The sequence below is a fragment of the Artemia franciscana genome, chromosome 12 (genome assembly GCF_032884065.1).
Source record: "Artemia franciscana chromosome 12, ASM3288406v1, whole genome shotgun sequence".
Lineage (NCBI taxonomy): Eukaryota > Metazoa > Arthropoda > Branchiopoda > Anostraca > Artemiidae > Artemia > Artemia franciscana.
Window position 1 is genome coordinate 41,412,627 of NC_088874.1, and position 27,750 is coordinate 41,440,376.

Below are 27,750 nucleotides of genomic sequence, written 5' to 3' on the forward strand. Positions count from 1 at the left end.
CACGTATTATCATTCCATTAAAAGTGAGAGGCATTTGGCCGTTTTCTGTGATATATTCTTCTGCCTTTGAATACTTCATAGTTTTTAATTTTTTTTTTTGTTTGACGAAAGTTCAATGTTCTTCAAGCTCCTTTTTATTTATTTTTTTAAATACAAATATTTTGCTGCGTAGCCTATGAGTTCCTAAAACTCAACTTGCACTAAAACTAGACACGATAGTTATATAACTGCTCAATTTATTTAAATTCTTTATATAAAACTGAATTTTTGGGCCAATAAATGGTTTGAACAAAGCCTATTGCCTTACCAACACTGGGCTTTCCAATTTTTTTTCCGAGCGAAATCGAATTAAAAAAAAAACACAAAAAAAAGAAAATCAATCAAAAATAAACTCTTGAAAAAAACAGGACAACTTTTACTTTTTTGTACAACAAAAATATCACAAATAGCAAAATATATTTTATTCAGTGTATATATAGCCACAAGTAAATAAAAATATAAACACGATTTCATAGACGTAACTAGGGAAGCCTTGGGTACCCCTACCTCATTATACCTAAACAATACTTCGTTTAATTTATTCACACCCTTTTGGCCATTTCCACACATTTAAGACTACTATATGAACAGATCGAATGTAAAAACAAAAATTTGGAACTTGACTCACACTCTCCCTCGTATATACCCCCTCCCCCGTCCTGGGTACGCCTATGTTCGATTTAGATGGAACACCAACACCACTCTCCACCTTCCCCCAACTATGATTACATAATAGCCCAAAGTAGGTGGGAATACTCTTAAAAAATACACACGAATATAAAAACAGGTACAAACATAAATTGAGACTGGACAAGGAATTTTCAAGTTCCTGGAATTAGTTCATACTAGTTTTTGCTAATTAATTCAATTGCAAAGAAACTAGTAGTACTTGAAAAATAGCATTATCCAATCTATAGCACTGATTATGCAGTGATTAGTATAAAGGAATAGAGAAACTTAAAGAAAAGCAAAAGTAAAAACACAGTCCGCCTGAGTCCAAAGGACATATCTCATTATCATTTTCTTTCTTTTTTTAAAGGAAGGGGGCTATTTATATGCCAAATTAATTTTTATGTGGTAATTCTTACAATCAATCTAGGGGGATCTTCATTTTTCTGTGTACAGACATTACAAAACGGATATTTTTTTTTGGGAACATGCGTCAAACTTAGAAAGGACATCATAGCGGGCTGGTAAAAGCCACACTAGAAAATAATGGCTAAAAGTTTATGAGATATGCTTCTTAGGCTTAGGGAGACAGTGCAGTCCTTTATATTAAACCCCTTTAATCTTAGACATGTATATACTTTGGCTCCATAATTGGGCTTGCAGTTTTCATAGACAAATTCAGAGGCTGACTTTCATCTTGACTTGAAAACTCACTAGTTGGCTCATAGTAGCCTTGTCGTCCATATCGGTATTCATTATCATAAGGTTTCCTCATTAAGTTAGATACAATAACGTCGGCACGACGTTGAGCTTCGGTCATTTTCATAGGGCCCTCAGTGAGGGTTCTAGCGAGGATGCTGTGACTTGCGGCAAGGTTACTCTGCCTGTGTTCTTCAGGTCTAGATGCTCTGAATTTCTTATGAGGTTTATATGCCTCATCCATTAATAGATTTGTGTCAAACAAAGGAGGGGCTTGTAATACCCTTTTTAGCACCGGCATATCTTCTTTGTAAATACACTCTTCATATCTTGGGGATGAGCATAATGAATCTGTAGTCGAACGAGAAGATAGGGAAACCTTATCTTCAAAACCACTGTCACCAGGCGACTTTTGAAGTTGATATACCTCCTCATCGGAGGCGTAGCTGGATTCGGATTCTGGCCGAATTCTTCGCTGCGCACAAGCGATACCAGCTAAAAGCGGCAAGTCTGAATACATTGATTCACTGCTCGTAACACTTCCTACTGGACTGTGCGATGGGTCTTCGACCCAAGTACTTTCAACCCAAGAACTTTGTCCAGGGTTTCTATAAGAGAAAAGTTTTTCTGTGTGGAGTGTATTGAGAGTACGAAGGTCTGGAATTAGGCATAAGGTCTCACTGAAAGCAGTACGAGCGTTGTCGCCATGTGTTTGTGCCAGCATTGATTCGAAAGCAGTGTGGAGCTTGCTTTGCATTTTCTCAACCAGGGAAACATTGCGTAGGCCGGGCCGATCTGTAATAGAAAGCAATCATTAGATATCACTCAAGAACTTTCAAAAGCACATCTGCTACTAACAACTGTTTCAGCACAAACATTATGCCAACATATCACAAAACCATCTAAGTTTCGTGGCCATATTTACCTCAACAGTCACTAGTCAAAGTCACTAATTCAGTAATTAGCTCTGTATTAACTTTTTTTTAGACTGATTCAACTTCTAGAATTACTCACCAAGTCGAGCTTCAACTAGCGCAGACCTAACAGGAATGAGAAATATTTGTAATATTAATGGAAGAATTGCTTTTCTTTTGTTCCAATACTTTTTAAAGGGGTAAAGTGACAAGGAAAGAAACATCAGGAACTTTTTCGGGGAAGGGGGCTACCTTTAAGAACATTTTGAATTAAAATCAAGTAGTTGCAGGCATCAATCAATGGATAATTGTAGAAAAAGCCAAGACAGATAGTCCGAGTGACTGAGGGACCAATCTGGCATAAACTCTTTTTAGGATTGTATAAAAATTATGTCATTTCATTTGTTGATAGATAAGTTTATCTATCATCCGTCCATGCTTCATTCCTAGGGCAAAACTAATGTAGATAGTCATAGAATTAAGAGACGAAAAATTGGCTTGATTTCGGTTTGATACGTGACGGACAATGTCCACTGGACTTGTATGTAAAATATGGGATTGAATTTGCTTGGACTCACTAGCAAACAAGTAAAACCCAAGCCTAAGAGGCTTGGCCGCTGGTAGTCTAAAGGTAGGTGGAATACCGTGTCATTTGATTGATACATGACCAATAAGTCCCCTGGACTCGCAGACGAACGGTGAAACCTATAGTTTTTCAAGTGTTTGGTTAAATGGCATGGGTAAACGGCAGGAGTCAGTATGACTCTCTTATTGGATAAATACTTGTGAATTAGCTTTTGGAAAGGCACTTGCTACCCTTCCAAAGTCAAGGATTATTGTTTACACACATATTACGGAATTTATTATATTTAATGCTTACAAAAACTGAACAATTGTGTAAGGTTTTAACCTTCTTAATGTCAGCACTGCACGAATTAGATAATTTGCTCCAGCACAAATGCAATCTAAGAGGCCAAAAACCCAATAGTACATTGACTCACAAAAAACTTAATAATTCAATCTACAACGGTTTAATGATTGCCAGCTCGCGGTCAAAGAACCCGATTTGGCTCACTGCTTAACAAGACCCGCTTGAGGTTTTATTTCTGCGAAAAGGTGACGCCCACACTCACAGGCCGTATCTGGCAATACTGTCAAATCCCGATGTTAATTACAGTAATTTTAGCAAATAAAATTTCTAGAACACTAGTCATTTTGTGCATTTAAATGTGAAGCCGAGTTTTCTGAACTTTAATTATAGTTTATTATATTTTTATTAATTATGTTTATTATATTTTATACAGGCCAGACACAGGTCTTTCCCTTCCCGTTTGCTCTTTTGTCAGCACAATTTACGAATTCACACTCACAGCTCTATCTTACAGCGCTGCCAAATCCCATGATTGATTGTAATAATTTTAGCAAATTAAGCGTCTGGGACATAATTATTGCATACATTCAAAGCTAAAAATTAGCGACCCAGCTTTTTTAACTTTAATTTTGCAACCCAGCAACCCAGCTTTTAATTAATTTTGAGTCGTTTCCCTTCGAATTTGCACTTTTCTTCAGTAAATACTGCGTATTTAAGGTAAATTTGGCAATTTGCTAATTTTTATTTTGTATTAATCAAGTCAAAATATTCTAGAAGAAAGGAATTCAATTACTCCTGCTAAAATTAAAAAAAAACAAACAATTATATGTCACGGCTATTTTATTTCTTAAGGCTATCTTTTCCATCCAAACCAAAACAGCCGGCTATATGGGTCCTGCTTTCTTTGATATATTCACCAAGATGGAAGTTTTTTGGAGGGAAATCAAATCTGTCGAATTACTCCACTTAATACTTAATTACTCCAAATATAATATACGTTAAAACCTTCTCTACAGGTTTCTTCAGTCAAAACTAAAACAATACTTCTGAAAAAAAATATATCTTTCCCATACAGTTTAGTGACTTACATGTTGTTAATACCAAATGACATAAGTAACATGGAAATATGGCAGCTCTAAAACTATTGCTTGCGCATGTCTATTTGAACCCACTAGTAGGGAGAAAAAAGTTACTACAAACGCAGTAAGGAGAAAAGAAAAAAGTTACTAGAGAGTCATATATATATATATATATATATATATATATATATATATATATATATATATATATATATATATATATATATATATATATATATATATATATATATATATATATATATATATATATATATATATATATATATATATATATATATATATATATACCCGTGTGTCGGGTTGTTGCCTCTGAATTATTTCTACCTTTTTTTTACTGTTTGTAATATTTGGTAAATGAGGACTTATACTTACTTACGATACGACTGCCTGTCCATGGATTATTCTTTATGGTTGATAGTGTATGGCTATACTGTTTGTCCTATGTAATTGTATGGATGAGTAGCGTTAAGGCCTCATTCAAGTACTGATCTATATTAATTACTAGTTTAGGAAAACAGTCTCCCTTTTCTCCTTCTGTCTTCTTTCTATCTTTTTTTTATGTGTTTGTGCTGTTGCATTGGTGACTTCTTTTTTCATTATATATATATATATATATATATATATATATATATATATATATATATATATATATATATATATATATATATATATATATATATATATATATATATATATATATATATATATATATATATATATATATATATATATATATATATATATATATATATATATATATATATATATATATATATATATATATATATATATATATATATATATATATATATATATATATATATATATATATATATATATATATATATATATATATATATATATATATATATATATATATATATATATATATATATATATATATATATATATTATTTAAAATATTTATTCTCAGCCATTGATTGATTTTTGTACCCCCTCCCCCCTACAATAAAAGAAAAAAAAGATTTTACTAACCAGTAGCAACGACAACAATGGCGCAGAAAACTGCAATTTCAGGTTCAGTTAGTCGTATACAGCTCAGTCTCTCAGCAAAGTCAAACATGGAATCCATCAAAAATCGGGCATTGGGACTGTGGCCAACTGACTCGCGACGGAATAATTGTCCATTTAAGCATAATAAAGTGTTGGTCTGAAAAAAAGGAGCCTATGTAGACATGCAAAGAGCCTATATTACTCTCTTGGTTTAAATGTCAACTGGTGCTTAATGAGTCTTTCTAAGTAGTGCATCCGCTATTAGCCCCCTGTAGCTGAGATAAATAACATGAGCTTCGGGGGATTTTAATCAAACGGTATAAATTGTCAAACTGTCAATTAGTTATTGGTTGTTTTTTGTCAATAATAAACAATGAGCATAGGTAAGGATTTTTTGGTACTTATCGGTCATATAATAAACACTCGGGAAGTGAAGTTCGATTAATGCTAATGAAATGAAACAAAATATGATGAATATATTATAGTATAGAAACAAATTCGAGCTATATATTTGCACATTAGGGGGAGATAAAGCATACCATGTATTAAATACGTAAACTAACCATTGCTGTATCTAATATATGCTATGCTTTGCCCCCCCCCAATGTGCAAATATATAGCATAAATTTGTTTGCATAAACCAAACCAAAATATGAACTAAATACTTAAATAAAATATAGCTACAATTTATTTTGCAACCAAAACAAAGCTAATTGTGTGGTATAAAGAAGTTGCTTGACCAGTTTCTTGTGTCATGCTCGCATCATTCGCGATCGAAATTGTATAATGTCTATTATACAACCGATAAGTACCTTTCTTTTCCCTTAGGAGAAAGTTTGGACGGGAATTGCCGTTTCCTATTAGTAATTTGCTTACATTTGAGGTACATGAAGCGACGAGTTTTCTAAGAGGGACAGTACCCCCCTACCTATACCCATGAATCTTATCTTTTGTTGGCCGTTCTTAGATATCGCCAATATATTTTGATGACGTGAGGAGGTGAGATATCCAGCATAAAAAAGCAACCCAAATTTTATATAACATGCAGAGACCCGAAGAATAATATATAATATATTTCAACTATTCCTAGAAACCACCAATAACGCTGTGTTTTTACTGGGTAAGGAGGGTGGTATGAGTCCTCAAAAAATGTGATATTTTTTATCTAATATAATTTAGAAAGACTAAACGAAAGATAACATTAATAGTTTTGTGACTAATACTAAAATTTCTTATGTCGAAAGCCCATATGGTAATTTCTTCTTCTTTACAAATTTTCAAATCCATATGATTCTGTATTTTTGAAAAGGAGGTACAAAACATTAAAAGAAAAAAAATGGGAAGCGTCCTAATTATTTTGTGATCCAAGATTCCATAGATACCAAAATAACATGAGCTTACACTATATCAGGACTTGATTAAATGTTTAATATTGTATTAAACTTTACTAAAAATCTGCTACGTTAAATTTTTTAGCAAAAACTACTTTTTACTGTATTGTAAATAGCAATGTATGCAATATACTATTATATATACACTTCATTAAATACCCCATATTAAATTTCACTCTGGCAATAAGAAAATGCACATTGACACCAATCTTTTGTACCCAGATCAACTAAAAGATGAAAAAAATATTTACCTTGAAATGAAATATATTTTAAACTTGAGCCCACAGTACACAAAGTAAAATATATGCAATCAATGCTATAACTGACAAGAATTAAATTGACAACTCTGTTAAGTATTATGTACAAGTTCAAGGGCCTCATAAAACATAACGGCCACAAATATTATCGAGATAATTATTATTACCTATTATGCCGAGCTTAAAAACAGGATATTATAAAAAGGACTAGAAAATAACTTGGTATTTAATAAGATCCTCGTAATTTAAATCGTAAAATGCTTTAATGAACATTAAATACATATTAAACTGAATGCAAATGAGTGGCAACCGTTACATTTCTATCTGTAATTAAATGTATACTCAAGCCAGTACAAGATTTCTTTCTTATTGGGCAGTTATGACACAGCGGGATAAGTGCATTAAATTCAGACTTTATTTTAATAACAACTTAAGGATGTGATTTAATAATGGCTTATTGAAATCCTATACGTTTTTGTAAACATAATCTAGAACAACTTCTCCATATGGTGGGTTTTCTCCTATGATGCATAGCCATCTGAGGGAAAGGGAAAGAGACGACTAGGCATTTAGTCATGCCCCCCCCCCAGAAACTGCAAATATATAAAAATTAGAAACTTCTAATATTAGGCTAAAATATTTGAAACGCTTGTGATGTTCAAATCCCCCCTCTTATTTGGAAAGAGATTTTGGCCCGAAAGCTTATTTCGCCGACCTTGTGTATATACCAGTTTGAATATATTTAATATTAACACCAAGTAGTCGTAAGCACCGGTGGATCCAGGGGGTCCCCCAAGATTTTTTCTGGTGCCCTCTTTCCCTGCTTTTTCTTTATTTCACTCTTTTTTAAAATAAATTTGGTCAATTGTTGGCACCTTTGTCACATTGGGCCCCACCAGGATTTTGCTCATTGGCAACCCTTTCACAGTCCCCTCCCCCAAGATTTTGCTCTAGATCCATCCCTGTGAACTAATTAGTCGAACTTACCTCTGAACTGAACATGGCTGCCATTCGAACAAGGAGCACTTCGAAAACTCCAGCTTTAAGTAAGGTCATCTGGTCGTCAGTACTTAAATAAGAAAGACCTGGTATCCTCTTTGCAAACTCTACAACGGCTCGTATGGCTGCTGAGAATCGTTCTGAGCAGGGTTGTGCTGGGTTTCGGGGCTCTGGGTTTAGTGGGCATCCCTAAAAGAGAACCGATTTTAGTAAGCACCATCATTTCACTAACAAGCTGGGAAGATTTTTTTTCTGTTTTATTAGGTCTAAGCAGATTTTTCAAAAGCCCATTAAGAGTAGGGAAAATGCCACTTTGCCTGGGCCTCGTGCTATAACCCTTAAAAAAAAAAAAAAAAAAAAAAACAGATCAATTGAGACATACAAGAAATCATGGGAGAAATCGCGAAAACCTTAGCATATCGAGAGACGTGGGCTAAGGTAAACATTCCTTCCACCCTTCCACCCTCAGGTACATATTCTTGTGAATAGAGGTTTGAATAGGTCAGGTGTCACCACTAAGGCTTTACACGGAACTTTTTCTGGACCTTTAGAGTTCTTAAAATATTTTTTAACTGAACCCCCCCCCCCAAAAAAAAAAACACACCTCACTAGAAAATGTTCCCAATTTCATGTAAATTTTCTCCCTCTAGACTGATTGATTTTACCTGTGACATAAGAAGCATATTTATTCCATTTAAAGAACTTTCTTTTTAATAATATGGTTTCGGCTAAATCAATCTTTGCCTAACAAAACAATGCGAAGGATCTCTTTTCTAACAATGCCTATTTCACGTTTTAGTAAAACGTGGAACGTACACGCAAAGCGTGAACTGTCCCTCTATTTTAATATTGATCCACCTCCATGTGATTCCTTTTCATATCACGTTCCCAATTGTTCCAGTTTTTTCTAGATAAGGGACTAGGAATACGGCAATCTTAGCAGAACTAGAAAGTAGGGCAAAAGTCAGGAAGTTCTTTGAGCTGGAAAGTCAGAGAAAATGAAGAAAATTTGACGGATTTATAAGAAAGATATGGAAAGCTTATATTCAAGAAAAGTTATGAGTCTTCAAATGTAACTGTTTTAGTATTGTAAATTGCATAACGAGTAAAAAAAACAAGCTGTTAAGACGGGGTCTTGGGAAATAATCTAAAGTGGAGAGGCGATATTTAGACCTAATATTTTTGAACCATTACCCTGTCTACCCCGCCCCCTCACAGCCCTTGTAAATTTACACTTTTTTTTATAGAACAGATTAAATACTATACGATTATAAAATAAAACATTAAAATGCTTTGATTTTTGATACTACAACTTATTTTACGTGTGAAAAAAATTAAACAGATTTCACCAATGTTTCATTTTAACGTTAATACGGTACTGTAAACGCTTAGATATAAATTATATTTAATCTATGATTACATCCCTTTTGCTTTTCCCCTTCGATCAAAAACATTTGTTTTTCTGAATATAATTTCTTCCAACTTAATCACTAATTAGTTCTTAGAAAAAAATTGGTGTTTGTCCAGGCCGCAAAGTTATTGCCCAACAAATGAACTATAAACTTCGTCTAATCTCGTGGCCTACATTTACGGAACGGTCTTTTTTCTATTAAGAAAGGCATTTTCTCCGTAGTACCATTAATCTTCTATTGACGTCATGGAAATGTCCTTGGCGGCCATTGGCCTTGGATTTAAATGTAAACTATTTGCGCCGGTCTTCTGAAGCCAAAATTAATTATGAGAAAAAAAATATGCGAAAGGGAGATCGATTTAAAATTGAAATGAAGAGTGGGTGCAAATTATACAGTGATAAGACGAAGACATGATTGAAAAATTGGATTATATTGCATATCCTTAAAAAATGACTTGATTTCATCAAGCTGCGCTTTCTAGACAAAACTTCAATAGATTCCACACTTTCTGATGATCTGTTAAAGAAAAAACATATTTCGCAGTTTTATTCATTTGCTTCCTGGTTTATTTACAAAACGTCAAAAGAAGATCAGGCTTCACATTATCAACATCGATGATTTTCTGTTTCAATAAATTTGGCGCAGTCTGATTCAATAATATTTTTGCCGAGGGATCCCTCCCCTCTTTTCCATATACATACCTGCTTTTACGACTATGATAAGCTCTTTACAAATCGGACATTTAAGAGTAGATTTTGAATTTCAAATAACGAGTTATATTTACATGTTTACCTGCGTAGTGATGGAAGAGAGGCATCCTTCTTCCATCACTGTCCAAAGGTAAAACATGTGCAAAGACTCTTCCCCCTGGAAATTTACGCCTGAACTGAATCAATTCAGCCTTAAGCTGAAATTAAGTATCAAATAAAATAAGCAACGACACATGCCCCCGTAAAAAAGGACCCAGCAACTGAAACGGAAATTTCGACACTTTACGCACCAACAATGGCTCTCTAAAAAATTGTATATTCACCCTCACCCAGTCCAAAAAAAACAGCTATGTATTCCATGAATTATAGAGAAAATTTGACTACATTTAGTCATCAATAAGCTGACTATCGAACTAATTAACTTACAAATATAGTGGCTTCACTGGCATAGTCCTCTCTTTGACGGGCACTTGTAGTCATTGTCTCAATGGTATCGCGGGTGAACTCGGAAGTTTCAAGATGAGCTCTGACAACACTGTTGACGAACCTTTCTTCGTCATCGAGTTCAGCAGTGAGTGCGCGTTCTGTAGACCGTGCACTGACAGATTGCATCGCCGCCAAAATTTTTGCTTTTTCTCTTTTTGGAACACGCCCGAATCGAACAGCTAAAAAAACAATCAGATATAGCGAAATATTCTAGTAATAACAAAATTATGTTTTCTGAATGTTAAGTATCAATTATAAAGATTGAAAATGTTGATTTTAATTAATGTATTTTTGCATGTGTCCATATTTGTTCAAAAGCTATATTTTCTTGCTCAGTACGATACACTTCTCGACAATTATAATTGGACTCACGACAGTTCAAAATAAATTAGAAGTGGAAACAGTGTTTGGACACAAAATCTGTAAGATTCAGAAAAAATGGTATTAAATCTGTGACCCGCTCTCCTGCGTAAATTTTGGCAGACTCGGCACTCACACTAGGGAACTTGTGCTGGCACCTATGATAGTACATACTACCAACTGGTCTCTAAGATAAAATTGTCCCACTTCCACTATTTCAACTTATTGAAATCAGACTAACCTTAAAGACGTATTTAAAAAAAACTGCGACCAATTCTTTTTATTTGGGGGGGGGGTCAAAAACATCCACAATTTCCTTTCAGATGTACAATTATATTCATAGAATGGGAGTAGTGAGAATCTTTACAAGGGGGTAGGTGAACTAAGATTATGTTTTTTCAACAGCCAAGACGAAAAGGGCCTAGATTTCTCGTCTTTTGTAAATATTTATTGCATTTTCTAGTTCTTTTTTTTGGGAGGAGGGGGTCACTACGACGACACCCAAGACTCCAGCTTAATGTAAATGTGGATGGACCCTTGGAAGTTAAATAGGTTATCCAAAACATACAATAATTATTACCAACTCTTTTTTCTAAGAAGGGAGGCTCGTATAATCCACCCGATAATATCCGTTCCAAAATAGATCCACAATTTTCATCACACATTTTTTACTTATTGCCTGCGGCAGTTCCAGGAGAATACTGCCCTAGGGCAACGCCCTCCAAGAGAGCAGTGACTTTCGGAGCGCTGGCCTTTCCGGAATTGTTTAACGTCATCAGTTGTATTTCAGTTTCCGAAACTAAAATGACACAGAACATTTTCATCCTTAGAAAATTGAAAGGACGAAATCGATTGGAGGTCGAAGCTCTCTTCGACCTAAGAATATATCTTTACACGAGCAATAATTGCATATATATTTCCTCAAAACGATATCAATTTTTTCTGAGAATTAGCATGCTAACATTTTTGGGTGTGCAAAAACGATCTAGATAGATCAGAATCTTTTGGAAGTGGATTGTTATTTTCCTTTATTTATGCTACTTTTTCGAATGATTTGTGGGGCTGAGCTCTTCTTTGGATGCGCCTAACGTGCTAACAGCGTGGCTCTATAAAATCAATCGCATTTCTTGCAATAAGCCAGTTTTACTGAAATTCACCATCTACATCTACGACTTACGTCACAATCTACGACTGCTACGAGATAACATTTCTAGTTTTGCACATAATCCTGGAGGGGGTTCCAATAAAAAACTTTAAAAACCCATCGGAAATTTCCAATAAAAAAAACTTCGGGTTCCAATAAAAATTTTTAAACGCATCGGAAATTTGTTTATATGTAAATTATATATATATATATATATATATATATATATATATATATATATATATATATATATATATATATATATATATATATATATATATATATATATATATATATATAAAATCGTTATTAAAAACCCTCAATGAAAAAAATCCAAAAGTGAGAATTGAGACATAATATACCTGCAGATTTAGATTTCTTTTCATCCATATAAAGTTTAGCTTTCCTAGACCAAGTAAATTGGCCCTTTTTATCCATTAAATGAGTTAAGTCCAATCTAGGATATTCAACACAATGAGGCATCTTAACACAACGGTCACCAAAAAGCGAATGTTTTAACAATTAACCTATGGGCTCCGTTGCTGGACAAAAATTTGGGTCACTTTTAAGTTAATGCTAAAAAACGTCATCCGTTGGGTCGTTGAACCACCAAAAATAACCGGTACTTCTTTGGTTCGGTGAATACGAGCCGGCGCGGGGAGGAACTAACTCCATATATGCAATAAGGATGCTTAGACAAAGGGTTTAACTCGCTTGCTTAGGTGAATAAACTTTGAAACAAAACTAGGACAGAAAACTTCCGACCGAAAACTTGATTAGCAAGGAGCCTTAATGCTCGGGTGGTAAGAAAAACCTTTAGAAATATGAAACTAGTGTGGTTATCTGCCACTAACACTAACTTATATCAAAGTTGAGATAGATTAAAGTTGAAAATTTTAATTCTACCTCTTTAATAAAGCTGGAGATGCATAGACCACGACGGTCACCATAAAGCAAACGATTTACTGATTATCATATTATAAGAAAGTTTTTTTAATTATACTTAGTTGGTAAGAAAAACCTTACGAAATATAGGAACTAGCTAAACTAGAACTTTTTAAAGTTGATACAATTGTTGATGTTCAAACTGGAAAATTCACGCCCCCAAAATGCCCTTAAATAAATATAAATTTGTACTAAAAATCAAACATATTCTATTTTTTTTATTATTATTTTCTGCCACGGAAGAAAGAACCACTAAACGCCCACCTCCACAACAGACAAAATAGATTGGGATCGATGGGCCCGGAGGATGTGCAATAATTAAAAAACTAATTTTATTTTTTGATTTTTATTAAAAATATAGTTGTTTATTTCTACATATTGAAGTTCTCATGCAGTTTTCAGTATACTATATATAGTATCAGTATACAATTCGGTATACTATGATAGTATACTGAATCTATTTCCTGCATGTGAACTTGTCATTTAGCTGACAATTTTTAATGAATCACTGGCATTAATAAAGATGCAATGGTGATAGTCTGTGCGCTTGCTAGTGCTCTGTAATGTTTATCCTGAAAATAATCTCTTTTTTTTGACAACTCAAGGGCTATCCACTTTAAATTTACAACAAACGACGTGAGCAACATTTGGTGGAGAGGCGTAGTTTGGCAGACGTGTGGCACGCTTTAGCAGAACATTGGCACTCTGGGATGCGCATCAGGTGGCAGAGCTGGCGGGACGCATCAGCGCGTAGCGACAAAATTAAATGTTGCTGGCAGTTTTCTTAAAAAAAGAAAAAAAACCTACCATCTCTACTCATTCCAACAGCTATGCATTTCTTGAGTCGACAATACTGACATCTGTTCCTATTTATTCTTAAAATAGAGCATTGCTGATTTTTGGTACAAGGACGATATTGAATTTTCTGTTGAATGCTTCTTCGGAAGAATCCCTGAAAATTATATTTTAATTAACTGTTATGTGCAAAAATAAGACTGAATAGTATTATTTCAAGTAATCTAATTAGATTAGTAATTCCATTCAATTCGTGTCATTAATTAATTATTTAGTTTATAGCAACCCCATTTGGTTTCGGTAGAAACTCGTTAAGAACTGGCAATGTATGAAAAGCTGGCGAGGAGCAAGGTTTACTCACAAATTACTCTCTAAGGTGTCAAAAATGTTAAGACATATGTAAAAAAACGGCCTCAAGAGCACCACCCCCACTGAGTAAAAATTAATAAGCTTTACATTTTAACGAAACTATTCTTAGTGCAAATAAAAACACCCAATGTATTTCTCAAGTGTGAAGAAATAATCTTCTTTCTAATCTAATCCCCCACCCCAGAAAACAGACATTTGCACAAAGCAAAACTCCCATCTAAGCTGCGTCCTGTGGTGCATTTACATTGCAGGGAAGGTGTTATGATTTTGGACGACTGAATAAGCAGAGCAATTTTTTTTAAGGGTAGTCACTAAGGAGAATGGTGTACAGCATGTATTGGAACGGGCAGTCCCTCGATTGCTTTTCTGCAAACTCAGTTACTAAAATGTAAAAAAGTCATGTTTAACAAGCGTACTATTCTCGAAATATCTGTGTATGTTCTGCTATACGCAACCCAAATTCCGGTCATTCACTTTGTTTTCGGGTCACCCATCTCGCACCAAACTTTGAAGTCAATGCACTCTAAAAGTAAAAGTAAAAATCATGAGTGATTTTTTACAACCGAAAGAACTAGTGTATGTTAGGAACGTTTGCCTTACTTATGAAAACTAGACTCCATAATGATCTAACTCAATTACATAAAATAATATTACTGGCATTGGAGGATGGTACTTCTGGGGGAGGAGGGTGCAAATATATAACGTCTGTTGTTGCACGGGGGTGACGTTAGGCAAATAAAGGCAATCAAGGGTTCAACATTGATTGTCCTTTTGCTTGATTGGTAGAGATAATCAAGTTTTAATAAAAAGCTCTTCCCTCAATTTTGCCTCCTCCATACATAAAAGAGGAATATAAACAAAACTGATGGTAGGAGGTAAGAAGGGTAAGTTATATGCTTATGACAAGAGTGTGCAGCCACTTGACTACAAAACTAGAATAAAATCATCCCTCTTATAGAATATAATGTGACATAACCTAGATGTAACCATGCACCTTTATCCTAGCTTATTAACCTTATTCATAAACCCATACTAGGTTGACATAAAAGATAGTATATCTTTTAATACATTATGCAATGATAGTATTTTGTAAAGAGATTATGATTTAAAAGACGAAGCTTCCTTCAAATATGAATTCTCGATGAGGTTATTAACACTGTGAAAACTGCCACTTATGTTGACACCTAAAAACGCATTTAGATATTGATCATGAAAATAAAGAAGTTCAATATTATTTAAAGACCCTAATACTAAAACCTTTACAGCTAATTCTTTTGTTGATGTATTGCAGGGTTTAGTGACCCACAAACTACTTCTTTTAAATGTCCCCGGGGTATGTTGCGGTCATTAAACTTCTGCTTTGTTCAAGAAAAAAACTAGTTGCGTAAGATATTATGTACTCGAGCATGGTGTTCATTGTTGTGTTAAAGGAATAGCCAACAGGGTGAGTATTGCCAGAATGGGATCGTATCCGCCAATTGGGTTCACAAAACTGGATTTGAAATTTTTTTCAGTACCAGTGACAGTGAAATTAAAATTCAATCGTTTGAATAGGTGCAATGAAACTCGCATATATAGGCCTATATCTATATTTATATATAGCCTATCATAGGCAGCAGAATAGCGCTGCTTAAGTAAAGAGCGATGTGGGCACAAGGTATTATTTTGTTGTTTTTTTTTGTCTTAGACCAGGGCACTTTGTATCAAAGGAGTTGTCGTAGAAACTTCAAAAAAGGCTCATTCGACTGGAAACTATTTCCCCAAATAGCCATTTTCCCAGCGATTTTCCCAGATAGCCATTTTGTTCAACGTAAACGAAAGGTCCAGAAATTATGTCTGAGGATGACAACCCCCTCCTCCAAAGCCCTCGGGGCAAGGGTTGTAAGTTATGCCCTGTGGCCATATAAAGTATATATATATATATATATATATATATATATATATATATATATATATATATATATATATATATATATATATATATATATATAGAAGTTCTTGTGCCTTTATATATCAGAAGTTATATATCAGAAGAAGTTATATATCAGAAGAAGTCAGATATATCAGAAGTTCTTGTGCCTTTTTTTAGGATTCAGAGTAATCGGAGGGTGGATAGCCCCCCACCCCCCACACCTCTTCTTTTCCCGGAATGCATCTGATAGGAATTTTGAAATGGCCATATGTCGTCGTAGAAACTTCCAAAAGAGCTCATTCGATTAAAAATTGATAGGGCTAGTGCCCTCTTTAATAGTCAAAGGTTATTGGAGCGCAACTAGCCCTTCCTCACCCACCCTCCACTGCCCCGAACACATCCAATCAAAATTTTGAGATAGCCATTTTGCTCAACGTAATTGAAAGGTTCGGAAATTATGTCTTTGAAGATATAACCCCCCCCCCCCCCTACAACCCTCAAAGCAAGGGTTGTAAGTTATGCCCTGGCAGCATATAAAGTTTGCATAAAAAGGATGATCGTATAAACTTTGGAGGGGGCTCGTTGGATACGTAATCAGAAGTTCTAGTGTCCTATTCCGGATTGAGAGTCATCGGAGGTTGTATATCCCCCAAACCTCGCATTTTCCCGAAATGCATCTGATAGAAATTTACTGAAAACCAAATACGTTTGGAATATTTTCACCCTTCTTACTTTCATAAATAATAAAAAAAAAACTTTTTTTTTTAGTAAAGCGCAAATTGTGTTCAGTTCTTGAGAAGGCATAGGGGTTATCAGTTTTGCTCATGTTAATTTTTGCTCGTTTTGAGTTTCATTTATTAATTGATAGTTATTTATGGTAGTTTTAATCTTGGAAGATTATTAGACTTTATTTTTGCTCATTCTTGGCTTAATGGAGTTCTTTACTTTTCTTTGATAAACTTGTCTTGTGAAAAAAACTTTCAAATTAATATATTACCAAGAAACGGGATCGAAAAGGGTACCCCAATCCCACTTTCTAGGGCTATAATGAAAGAAAGGTTGAGGAGTCTAGGACACGTTCTACGGATGAAGAATAACAAATTGCCAAATATCGTCCTTTTCGACCAGCCTTCTAGGACCAAATGAAAATCAAGTTGTCCTCGAATTAGCTGGTTAAGGTCGTAAGAAAGGTTTTGAGGGGAAGCTGGACTTTTGGGGGATGTAAAGAGGGAGGCTTTAAATAAACTGGGATTGAGGAGGAGCGCGTGTAATTGCATTGGCCACAGGCGGCTTGGTGCTGCAGCGAGTTGTTAGTAATAGTAGTTCTCTTGGAAAGTACAATTGCCTGTGGGAATCAACAGATTGTTAATGTTTAAATTTTTAGAACCGAATAACGTAGTCAAATTTAACTAATTAGTTTTGCTTATTTATTGTTACCGTCAAATCTGGCAACACTGACGATAATGTGGCACTGCTCTAAAACTTCATAAATTGAAACAACCAAAGAGAATCATGATTCAGATGGGTCCTGGGGCAAAATTTTTCTTATGCCTTTGGTACTTTGAATGAGACAACGTTGGCGGTAAAAAAATGTCTTATTTTAAAACGAACAGGTACAATTCCCTGGCAATTCGGCAAATGGTTTCCACCATTTTGGCAATTACAATCCAGGATAGCTTGACAACTGTGAACACGGCTGACCCAAAGAGAAAAAAGATGATCTTTAACAAACACTACCCCCAAAAAAGGTAAAAATTTCTCCTTATTATGTACACTTTTGCAGCACATTTAATACCTTCCTTCCGAAACCCTAAAGCTTTTTTAAATTTCTGGGCATTTCTTAGTAAAATTATTGATGAAAAACTTTATCATTCCCCCCCCCCACCAAAAAAATTCAGCGTTCAAGCATATCTAGGCATGTACTTGCACAAAACGAAGGGACAGGGGAATAGGGGCCTGGCAAGGATAATTCATTGAAAGAAAACCAATCAAATTTGCAAGTCAACAAATTCACATTTATAAACTCGTTTCAACCATCAAGGTCGTTGTTACGTCAATTGTGGCGGGGGGGGGGGCAGTTTTAAAAAGTTTCGAAATAGATTTTTGAGGGAGGGTATTTTATTTGAAAAATGCTTGCTTTAGTATTTTTATAGAAAAACAACAAATCTATCCCTCCCTATAAGCTGAAAAAATACATTTGCGCCCACCCAAGACCGTATCCATGGAGGTGTTACCTTGATGGAAACCCTCCCCCTCCCTTTTTTTGTCGAGCCCATAAAAAAGTACCAACAAACATTTGAACTAATGGTAGAACAACTATTTATGTGTTTTGTGAAGGTTTTTATTTCACAAATTACCCAAAATATATTAAACTCTCAGCATTATCAGGAATTTTCCGCCAAAAATTTTACCTGCAAACTAATGTAACCGCAGAGTTTAGTAACCTAAAAACTGCTTCTTTGCATATTGCCTGAAGTTATGTCGCGGTCATTAAACCTTCTGAGTGATCAACAAAAAATTGCCATAATTATTCAACATCCGAGAGGTTATATTCAGAGATGTTAAAACAATATACGATAGAGGCACAGCCAGATGCCTGATTAATATTTTTATGTGAGAGGGGGAGGGGACACCAATAAAAAACTGGCTTCGCCCTTGGCATTTTTACCTCTCTAACTCTGAAATTAGTGATATTTTTGACTTGCTAGGAGGATAAGTGCCCCTAATACCACCTCCCGGATCCGCCTTTGCAAAGAGGCACCTATACATATGAAATTGATGGGATGAGGATTTTAGGAAAGGCGCGATAACAGTTGTAAAAATCCAAACAGATGTCACTAAGGAGTCACAGTTGGTTGTTTTAGATGAATATAGCAAAAGGCATTTTGAATGAAAATACCTTACAAAAATATATTTTTTTCAGAAACGAGAGAAAAAGAAGTAAGAGAGTAAAAGTAAGAGTAAATAAAAGAGTAAGAGAGACTTGGGGGTCATAGTCGATAAAGAATTGAAATTCATTATACACACACAGACAGCTGTAGCAAAATCGCTCCAAACCCTGGGCATTATAAAAAGAACAATCACTAGTAGGTCGCCTATGGTGATGACTAAATTATATAAGGCATTGGTCAGGCCTAATTTGGAGTTTGGCATGTGTGTTGCTAGCCCCCTCAACAAAGGTGACCAGCACAAGTTAGAAATAGTTCAGAGACGGGCTACGAAAGCAATCGAGGGATGGAAATACTTAAACTACCCATTCCGTCTGAAGGGGCTGAAACTCCCCACTCTTGTCTACAGACATATAAGGGGTGATATTATTATGACGCATAAGCTCCTGAATTATAACTCTCCATTAAATAAGCTATTTCAATTTGACCAGTCTGCCAGAACTAGGAGGCACAGTCGGAAACTATATCAGAAGAGAGCTGCCACTAGACTACGCAATAGCTTCTTCACTTACAGAATAGTGAGTTTGTGGAATTCTCTCACCGAAAAAGCAGTCAATTACCCCCAGTACTACTGCCTTTAAAAGAGCCGTTGATCGAGAATGGTCATCAAAGCCGGGGCGAACTTAGTGGGATGCCGTTGAGACGTTCAACCATCATCATCATTAACCAGCGATTCTACAGGATTTAATCCTTATTTCGCTGGATAATGCGATTTAAGGTAAATTTAAGGTAATAAAGTTTGAGTCTGACATTTCTGCTCTTCTGAGAGAATTGCAAAAAAAGGTTGCTAAGCTGTCCTCAAAGGGAAGATCAAAGCAAGAGCATGTAGTTGAGGAGTATCAAATCGTGATTGAACCTACACCACTCTACTGACGCACACTAAGAGCAGTTTAACAGAGTTTTTGACAATTATATCAGAAGTATGAAAATGTCAGTTATATCCTTTAGGCGCGACAGCGAGGCGATAATTTCAAATATTGATGAAGTGACTTACAATTGTAAAGAAATAAAAACTATTTCTAAAAAAAAGAAGACAATAAATAAAAAAGACAATAAATAAAAAGACAATTTATTGTAATTATAATCTCCTTAATGTCCAAAAGGGACTTAATATTTGACAGCAGTTAAGAAAAATTAAAAATATTTTTCCTGGTTCTATCGGTCAGTGAACCTTACATTGCGGTCATATTTGCTATAGATTAGTAAAAAAGTTTTTCGTCAAATATTGACTTAAAAAATCCATTGATAACAACAAATAGTGTTTTAGGTTAGTGAGAAAGTGTTTATTTTCCTTTTTTTAAAACATACTTGTTTTGTGGATAATAAATCTCGAAATCGATTTGGAAATTAATAAAGACCGTTTATTTTAATTGTAAAAAAATAGAGAACGTAAAAATGTGTTTATTGCTCCCGACATATTAATGCCTATTATCATTAAATCGTAGTACGATGTCGATCCCCCCTCCCCGATTGACTTCTTTGTTAACAGACGTTGCTCTAGAGCATATACGAACTGAATGTCAGTCATTCAACCAACTGGGTTAACATCAAGCAAATGTTATTTATATCTTAAATAATTCATATTAAGCTTTTTGAATAATTTATAATTTAAAGCATAAGAACCAAATGTAACCAGATATTGTAACATATTCTATATCGGTAGATATTCTAATACCAGCATAAATGATTAATTTTTGGGTAAAGTAAAGTAGTGACATTATCTTATCTCCAGCCAAAATTTGAATAAAACATTTTTCCTGGAACAATACTTATTTACAGCGTTTTTCATTCAAAGCAAATTTAGTTCCGTCTTAATTATCTTCACACACTGGATATCAACCTGGGATGAAAGTGAATGTCTAGCGTTATTCAATTGTATACATAATATCAGATAAAGCATTAAAGGGGTTGGCCAAGGAGCGATTTCTTTTCATTTTTATTGCTGGGGGGTGCGTATGTTTTTCAAAACTGTAAAAGATGTGTATCAGTTGAAAAAATACAAGAAAATAACTAGATTATTAAAAACCGGGGTTTTATGAAGTTTGGGACATGCGCATATGCAAATTTATTCCGGAAGTGAAAATTATAAATAAAACGCTAAAATCTAGGCGAATTATAAAAAAATATAGGAAGTTATGGGACGAATCGTACGAGTCTTGAAATTTTGAATAATTATATTAAATTGCAGCAAGTTTTAGGATGAATCGTACGAGCTTTGAAGTTTTGAAAAGGGAAAAGAATGGTAACTTTTGTCGTACATGCTGATGTAAATTTAAATAGAATACGAATTTCCTCGTAAGCATTGAAAACCCAAAATATAAATCTGAATTTTGTAGCTAGATTTTTTGGCATTCTCATTGAAAAAAAAAATCAACGAAATCGTCCCTTTCCTCTAAATTAAAAAAAAAAATTGTTCCCCCCCCTCGATATTCAATTGACGCCCCGGTAAATATATGGCTGATCATATTATTGACTTACCAATAAAGTGAACATACCCACTCAATACCTTTTTTTATGCCCTTTACGAATAAAATAATCGGTAAATATATGGCTGTTCATATTATTGACTTACCAATAAAGTGAACATACCACTCAATACCTTTTTTAATGCTCTTTACGAATAAAATAATCGCTTCTATCGAAAATTCATATTTAAGCACTTTTTTAGCTCTTAAAAATGATGAATTTTCAATTAAAGTATGAGTTATCAGTTGTTTTCCGACAAAATAATACTGTTTTCTCAGCGCCGTTTTCGACAAATAATACATTTGTTTAGTGCCAAAATTACTTATAATAAGGTTAGGTTAGATTAGGTTAAAAAGTGCTTAAATTTGAATTTGCGATAGAAGTGATTATTATATTCGTAAAGAGCATTAAAAAAGGCATCGATTGGTGAGTTTACTTTATTGGCAAGTCAATAATAGTCATATATTTACCGACACCCCTACATACAATTCACAAATATTCAAGGGGTCCAGACCCTATCGCCCACCCCAAAGTAGCCTAGGGCTATCTAGTTCCAGTGGAGTAGAAATGATCTTACCTTACAGCCTTCACATGAATGGACGCCATAATGAAAACCTGATGCTTTATCTCCACAAACTCTGCATAATACAGTTGTGCCATCAAATTCTGGAAGATTAAAATTTATATCAGAATTATATTCCCCACCAAGTTTGGGGGGAGGGTAACTTACCCTAATCTACGAAAAATTAAGCGACAAAAAACAGGTTAAATAAGAATGAAGCAGACACATAATAAAAAACAAACAACATATTTATTTAATAAAAAAAATCCAAATATTTCAACTCTACATCCGGAAGCATTTATCAGCGGAAAAAAAGGGGAAAAAATTGTTAAATTATCTAAAGAAAAAGACAAAAAAACAGAACAAATAAGTGAAATATCTTAAACTTCTATAATAATGCAATACTATAACACAGAGACGACACCAAAAATATTGTATTGTTTTTTGTCTTTTTCTTTAGATAATTAACTGTTTTTCTTTACTTTCCACCCTTTTTTCTGTTTATAAAGGCTCCCGAATGCGGCGATGACGAATTTTGACTTTTTTTTATTAATTAATGTGTTTTATTTGTTTGTTTTTTTTATCTTTTGCTTTTTTGTTTTTGTTTTTATTCTTTTTGTATTGTTATTTTGTGTAATATCGTATTGTTTTTTTGTCTTTTTCTTTAGATGATTAACTATTTTTCTTTGCTTTCCCCCTTTTTTCCTTTTATAAAGGCTCCCGAAAGCGGAGTTGAAAAATTTTGATTTTTTATTAATTAATGTGTTTTGTTTTTTATTTTTTGCTTTTTTGTTTGTTTTTATTTACTTTTCGGTTTTCATTCTTTTTGTTTTATTTATATCAAACCTATTTTTTCTCACTTAATTTTTCCTAAATGAAAAAACAGTGTGGTCTAAAAAATTATTTTATCTACTCTAATCTGGAATTTTTTGAAGAATCCAAACATAATGAATGTAATTTAGACATAATAAAGCCTTTCTTAGTAATAAATTTGATCTTCCTTTCAGATATCACTCGTGACAACTCTAAAACTCAAAACCCCAACTTACAGATGAAAAAGACTAGTAACTGATTATAAGTAGGCTATTATTATAGAGCAGAATCCCAAACGCGTTGGTGAACGTTAAGCGATAACTTTACAGATTAATTAATTACTATTTAAATACATAGCTTTTTATCTGTTATATAATTTATTCATTCGCCATTTCTACAAGCGTAGACGTAAATTGCGAGAAAGAAGGCAGTGGGCCTGACATTCCCCCTAGATTTTAGAATAAAAACATCTTTAATATTTTGGTACTTGTGTATTATACTGATCAATTTTTTTTTTCTTTATCTGTCGTAAAACCGGTTTCTCTGTGCACTCACATAATGAAATATACCAAAGTATGTTAAAATATAATATTTTTCTTACAAAATTATGGAAACTACAACAGAGAATTATGGAAAGCAGGCCTCTAGATACTGAATACCTGACCAGCTCTATATAGCCTATTAAATATTTAATTAAAATATGCCTGCATAGTAGTTTATCTCACTCAGGCCAAGCTGATTATCTCCAAGTGCACAGAGAAACAAGTTTCAAACAGATCAAGAACAACAGTCTGGTCGGTATAATGCACAAGTAACAGTCCTCAGAATCTGTTGGCTAATCGAATTGCATATACAACTGGGATTCCCAGAACCATGATATCTGGAAAGAGCAGAAATAAATGAATGTAATGAACTATTGCTAGGCCTAATGCTTTTATTTTAGTAGGCTATGCCTAGGAGAAATCTATAAAATTAGGACGAGCACGATCCCAATTCCAACCCCTTATGAAAGTGCCTGAGCCCTTTCATCTGAATAATATTAGCCTAGCTTGTTTTTAAACGTACTAGACCCAGTTAAATTTCCACAAACCAAACAATGTTGCTTGTTTGCAGTCCATGTAGCCTATAGTAGGCTACATGCTTTATTCTTTTTTTGTGGACCTAAGCCTTAGTTTAGAAACATAGGCCTATTAGATCAGAAATGGCACCAATTTTGTAAGGCCACAATTCTACTAGGGGGTGGAGGAACAAGCAAAACAAATACACAACTGAATTCTTTTTTTGTCCGAGTTTCAAATAGCCTCACTTTTGTCCAAATTTCGCAAACTTTCGGCTCTGGGGGTAAAGCATCAGCTAAAAAATATAGCCTAAAATTCATCTTTCCTGAACTGGCCTATTGGACGAATGAAGCGAAGTAATAATATAGCCTACTTCTAAGGTGAAAAAGCTGTCAAAGGTAGGGTCAAAACATAAATAAGTAAAAAAAAAAGAATAAATAATGCTAAAACAAAGTAATCTATACTTTATACCTATTGGCAGTTCATTCTGTGGGATAATATCCAGTTCAACTTTAGGCTCCACATTTTCGTTCGGTTGAATTTCAACAGGCCTTAATCCATGTAAAAACAAAACCTCCCTTTCCTCCGAACAGGAGGGTAAATGCAGCATTAAATTCCTCATTTTAATATATATAAAAATTCACCATTCAGTATGTTCACACAATGAAATACACCTTAAAACTCTATACACTTTTAGTTCTCAGCGTACAATCTTGATAAGACACCAGATTGTAAATGGCAGGCAATGTCAGCCAATAGACTGACTGTGGAAATAAGGTTCAATGCTCTGTAGACTAATTGTTAGTTCGGCGAAAGGCCTATCAGTAAACATGGATAAACCGATGTTGTTTAGTACCAAACTGGGTCAAACGGTACCTTCTCTATGACCGTAGGGCATAATAACAGTCCTTGGAATTCTTAGTTGATAAGCCCTAGTCTAAAAGATAACATTGGTACTTTAGATTATATGATGTAATAAGCCTCCTTATAGTCAATGGAGTTCAGGGGGTTAAGAGAACTGGTTATGAAATATTATTGAAGAGGGGAATTAAAAAGCCAAACTCAGAAGAATTTATTTTGGGATAGGGGGTAGTTTTGGGAATTATTAGAAGTAAATCGTGTGAAAATAAATTAATTAATGGGAAGTCTTTAAGATTTTGGGAGGGCCTTGGCCTGTGGCTCTCTCTGTGTATGTCACTTTTAGGGATATGAGTCACCCTAGCTTCAAAGACACCCTTAAAATGGTAAGGGCTGGGAAATCTATAAACACCTACCTTTTGCATAATAATAATTGCAAGTGAAAGCTATTTGGCCATTTACATAATATGTTAAAATAAAACGAAAAGCAAGGTATATATATATATATATATATATATATATATATATATATATATATATATATATATATATATATATATATATATATAATTTACTTCAAGATGCGAAAATAACGTTAAAATTACTTCTCATTTACTAATTGTATGATTTCAAATACGGAATTAACAAAATCTATCATATATTTGGGGAGTGCAATAAGAGTGGGAAGGAGTATGAGCCTCAAATCCTAAATTTCCTGAATTTAGTTCATTTCTTATTAAAATTGTCAAATAAAACTTTTGTTGCTATTGGCCCCACCCGAGGAAAGTTCCTGCGCACTTGCCCCTATTTGGGAGATGTCGATTTGACAGAAATAGCTGATTACCTCTATATTCCAAGAGTCTCCCTTATAAATTAACTTTAAAACTTGGTACCCATGGGCACAGCAGGGAGTGGAACAATTCGTCTAGATTCCCGCCTATTTTATTTATTAGATATATGCTGCGTTAGACTAGCAAGAAAATTGGCACATTTCGCACAAAATTAGTACAATTCGTAGATAAGCAATTCATCAATAACCCACTTCCTAGGATTTTTTTTTTGAAAATGCATGAAAATTACCAATTTAGGCTTGAAATTTTTGTTTTAGGAAAACCTTATCCCCAGAAAACCCTATATCCTCTCTTATACTTCCAACACTATAAACAAACGCTACAATTGCTGACGTGCATAAGGATGGTAGAGACGTCAATAGAAAGGCGGGGGATAATAGGTGCCGTTATCCCATAGAGACATTGAAATGGCGTTCCTGAATGGTAGTATTCGGGGTATTCTCCTTTTTCATCAACTAAATTTATATTGTTTATTCTTAAAATCATATCTTATATTATGGAGAAACAATCAAGATGAGGGGGATAGGGGTCAAGGCTCTAGTGCAACTTCTATTTCTTCAAGAAATTAGTACCCTGAAATCTTTGAAATTGTTGATTTATTCTCCCTCTAAAAACTAAGTTTATTCTTCAAAAGAACGGATTGATTATAAAAAAAACTGGCATCTTAGGGACTGCGTCTTCCGTAATAAATCCCCGAGGTATCCCTTTGGCATGTATATATATATATATATATATATATATATATATATATATATATATATATATATATATATATATATATATATATATATGCATATACTATTGTATTAAATCTAGTATTTAGTGTCGGTGAATACAACGATCATTCGTAGAGATAGGGCCTGTTCAAATTAATACGGTTCATCGCAAGAGTAGTTCTTGAGTTAGATACAACACAAATGGTTAAGAGTCATAGCCAATGCCGTAGGGTATACAGAGGGCGAAAATGTATATGTGTTCGAAATATCCAGTTAAATAATTTTATATTTCACTGTCAATAAAAAGGTATCATCCCTATTTTGAACTGTTTTACTTTCCCCTCCACCAGAAAAAATTTTTTTAACCCCCTCCCCCGAAAAAATCATGGATACGGCCCTAGTCATAGCATATCGAATAGTGATGTATGTGAGTTTGATTGTCTCTTCTCATTTATGTGTCAGGAATAAAGTATTTTCCATTATTCCTCATTCAAATCGCAAATTCAAACGTAAATTGATCAAGACTGCTTTATTGCAGTTTTGATTTCCGACACCCATCTTCTTCTTTCTTCTTCTTCTTTTCTAACTAGGCCTGTGCTTTTTGCCTTCCAGTCTGAATTGACATCTATCATTGCTGTTCTATAACCTGAAAACTCTTGATTATCCATGGGTGCAAGGCCGTATCCTTAGGGATTAGGGGGTTTAATCCCCCCCCCGAAATGTTTGTCCGGCCCGTAAAACGTAACAGAAATGAATAAAAAAAAATTATTGATGCGTTTTTTAATTTATCGTCGTAAAAAAACGAAAAAAAATCCTGGATGCGGCCCTGCATGGGTGGCGTATCCGCAGTCCTCGAAGAAACCGAGCTATAACATTTCCACGATAAAATACTATGTGCTATGCGGCCTAATTGGACAAGCATTTCCCGATAATATGATTTGTAAATCAAGAATACACATATATAAACACAAAAGTCTGGGCTGCATTATAGTAATGAACGTTATACTAATTTTAATAATGCAGCACTTTAATATAATTAAACCTATTAAATTTCTTTGTTGATTTTCAACACAAAAAACATTTTTGTGTTGGTTTCCCCCAATTTTTGGCTACCGCACACAGCGTTTATCCGCCTTCACGATCCAATCCAATTATGCTCGTAAGCAAGAGGTTACATAAACGCGAAAGAAATTTCAAAAATTATCACCGGAAAAGAAAATCCTCAAAACTCGAATTAAAATAACGTAGTTTGAGGATTGAAAGCCCGGTACTTATGTATTATAGTGACACCACTCAAGAAGTTTAATCTGATCTGTCAGCGTAAAACCGGTTTGCCTGTCTCCATTTGGAGACAATTAGCTTAGGCATAGTGAGATAAATCACTATATAGGT

The 27,750-nt window shown here is 34.2% G+C and overlaps 2 protein-coding genes across 7 annotated transcripts in view; one reads left to right on the plus strand and one right to left on the minus strand.

Moving 5' to 3' along the window:
* LOC136034142 (uncharacterized) overlaps positions 1-27,750 on the plus strand; it is a 142,752-nt gene that overhangs the window by 9,798 nt on the left and 105,204 nt on the right. The gene's annotated exons all lie outside the window — the stretch shown is intronic.
* The window catches only part of LOC136034141 (ecdysone-induced protein 75B, isoforms C/D-like), a 79,743-nt gene continuing 52,212 nt past the window's right edge, over positions 220-27,750 (minus strand). For 3 of the 4 annotated variants that reach the window (XM_065715319.1, XM_065715321.1, XM_065715322.1), the window contains exons 2-7: positions 22,078-22,166; positions 13,818-13,962; positions 10,502-10,740; positions 7,942-8,142; positions 5,289-5,463; positions 220-2,202 (exon numbers count right to left, since the gene is read on the minus strand). In XM_065715319.1, coding sequence (XP_065571391.1) covers positions 1,331-2,202; positions 5,289-5,463; positions 7,942-8,142; positions 10,502-10,740; positions 13,818-13,962; positions 22,078-22,166 — 1,721 coding nt within the window. In that variant the 3' untranslated portion in view covers positions 220-1,330. Of the gene's footprint in view, positions 2,203-5,288; positions 5,464-7,941; positions 8,143-10,501; positions 10,741-13,817; positions 13,963-22,077; positions 22,167-24,404; positions 24,691-27,750 lie in introns of those variants that run through there. The other variant, XM_065715320.1, reaches the window with a different exon arrangement.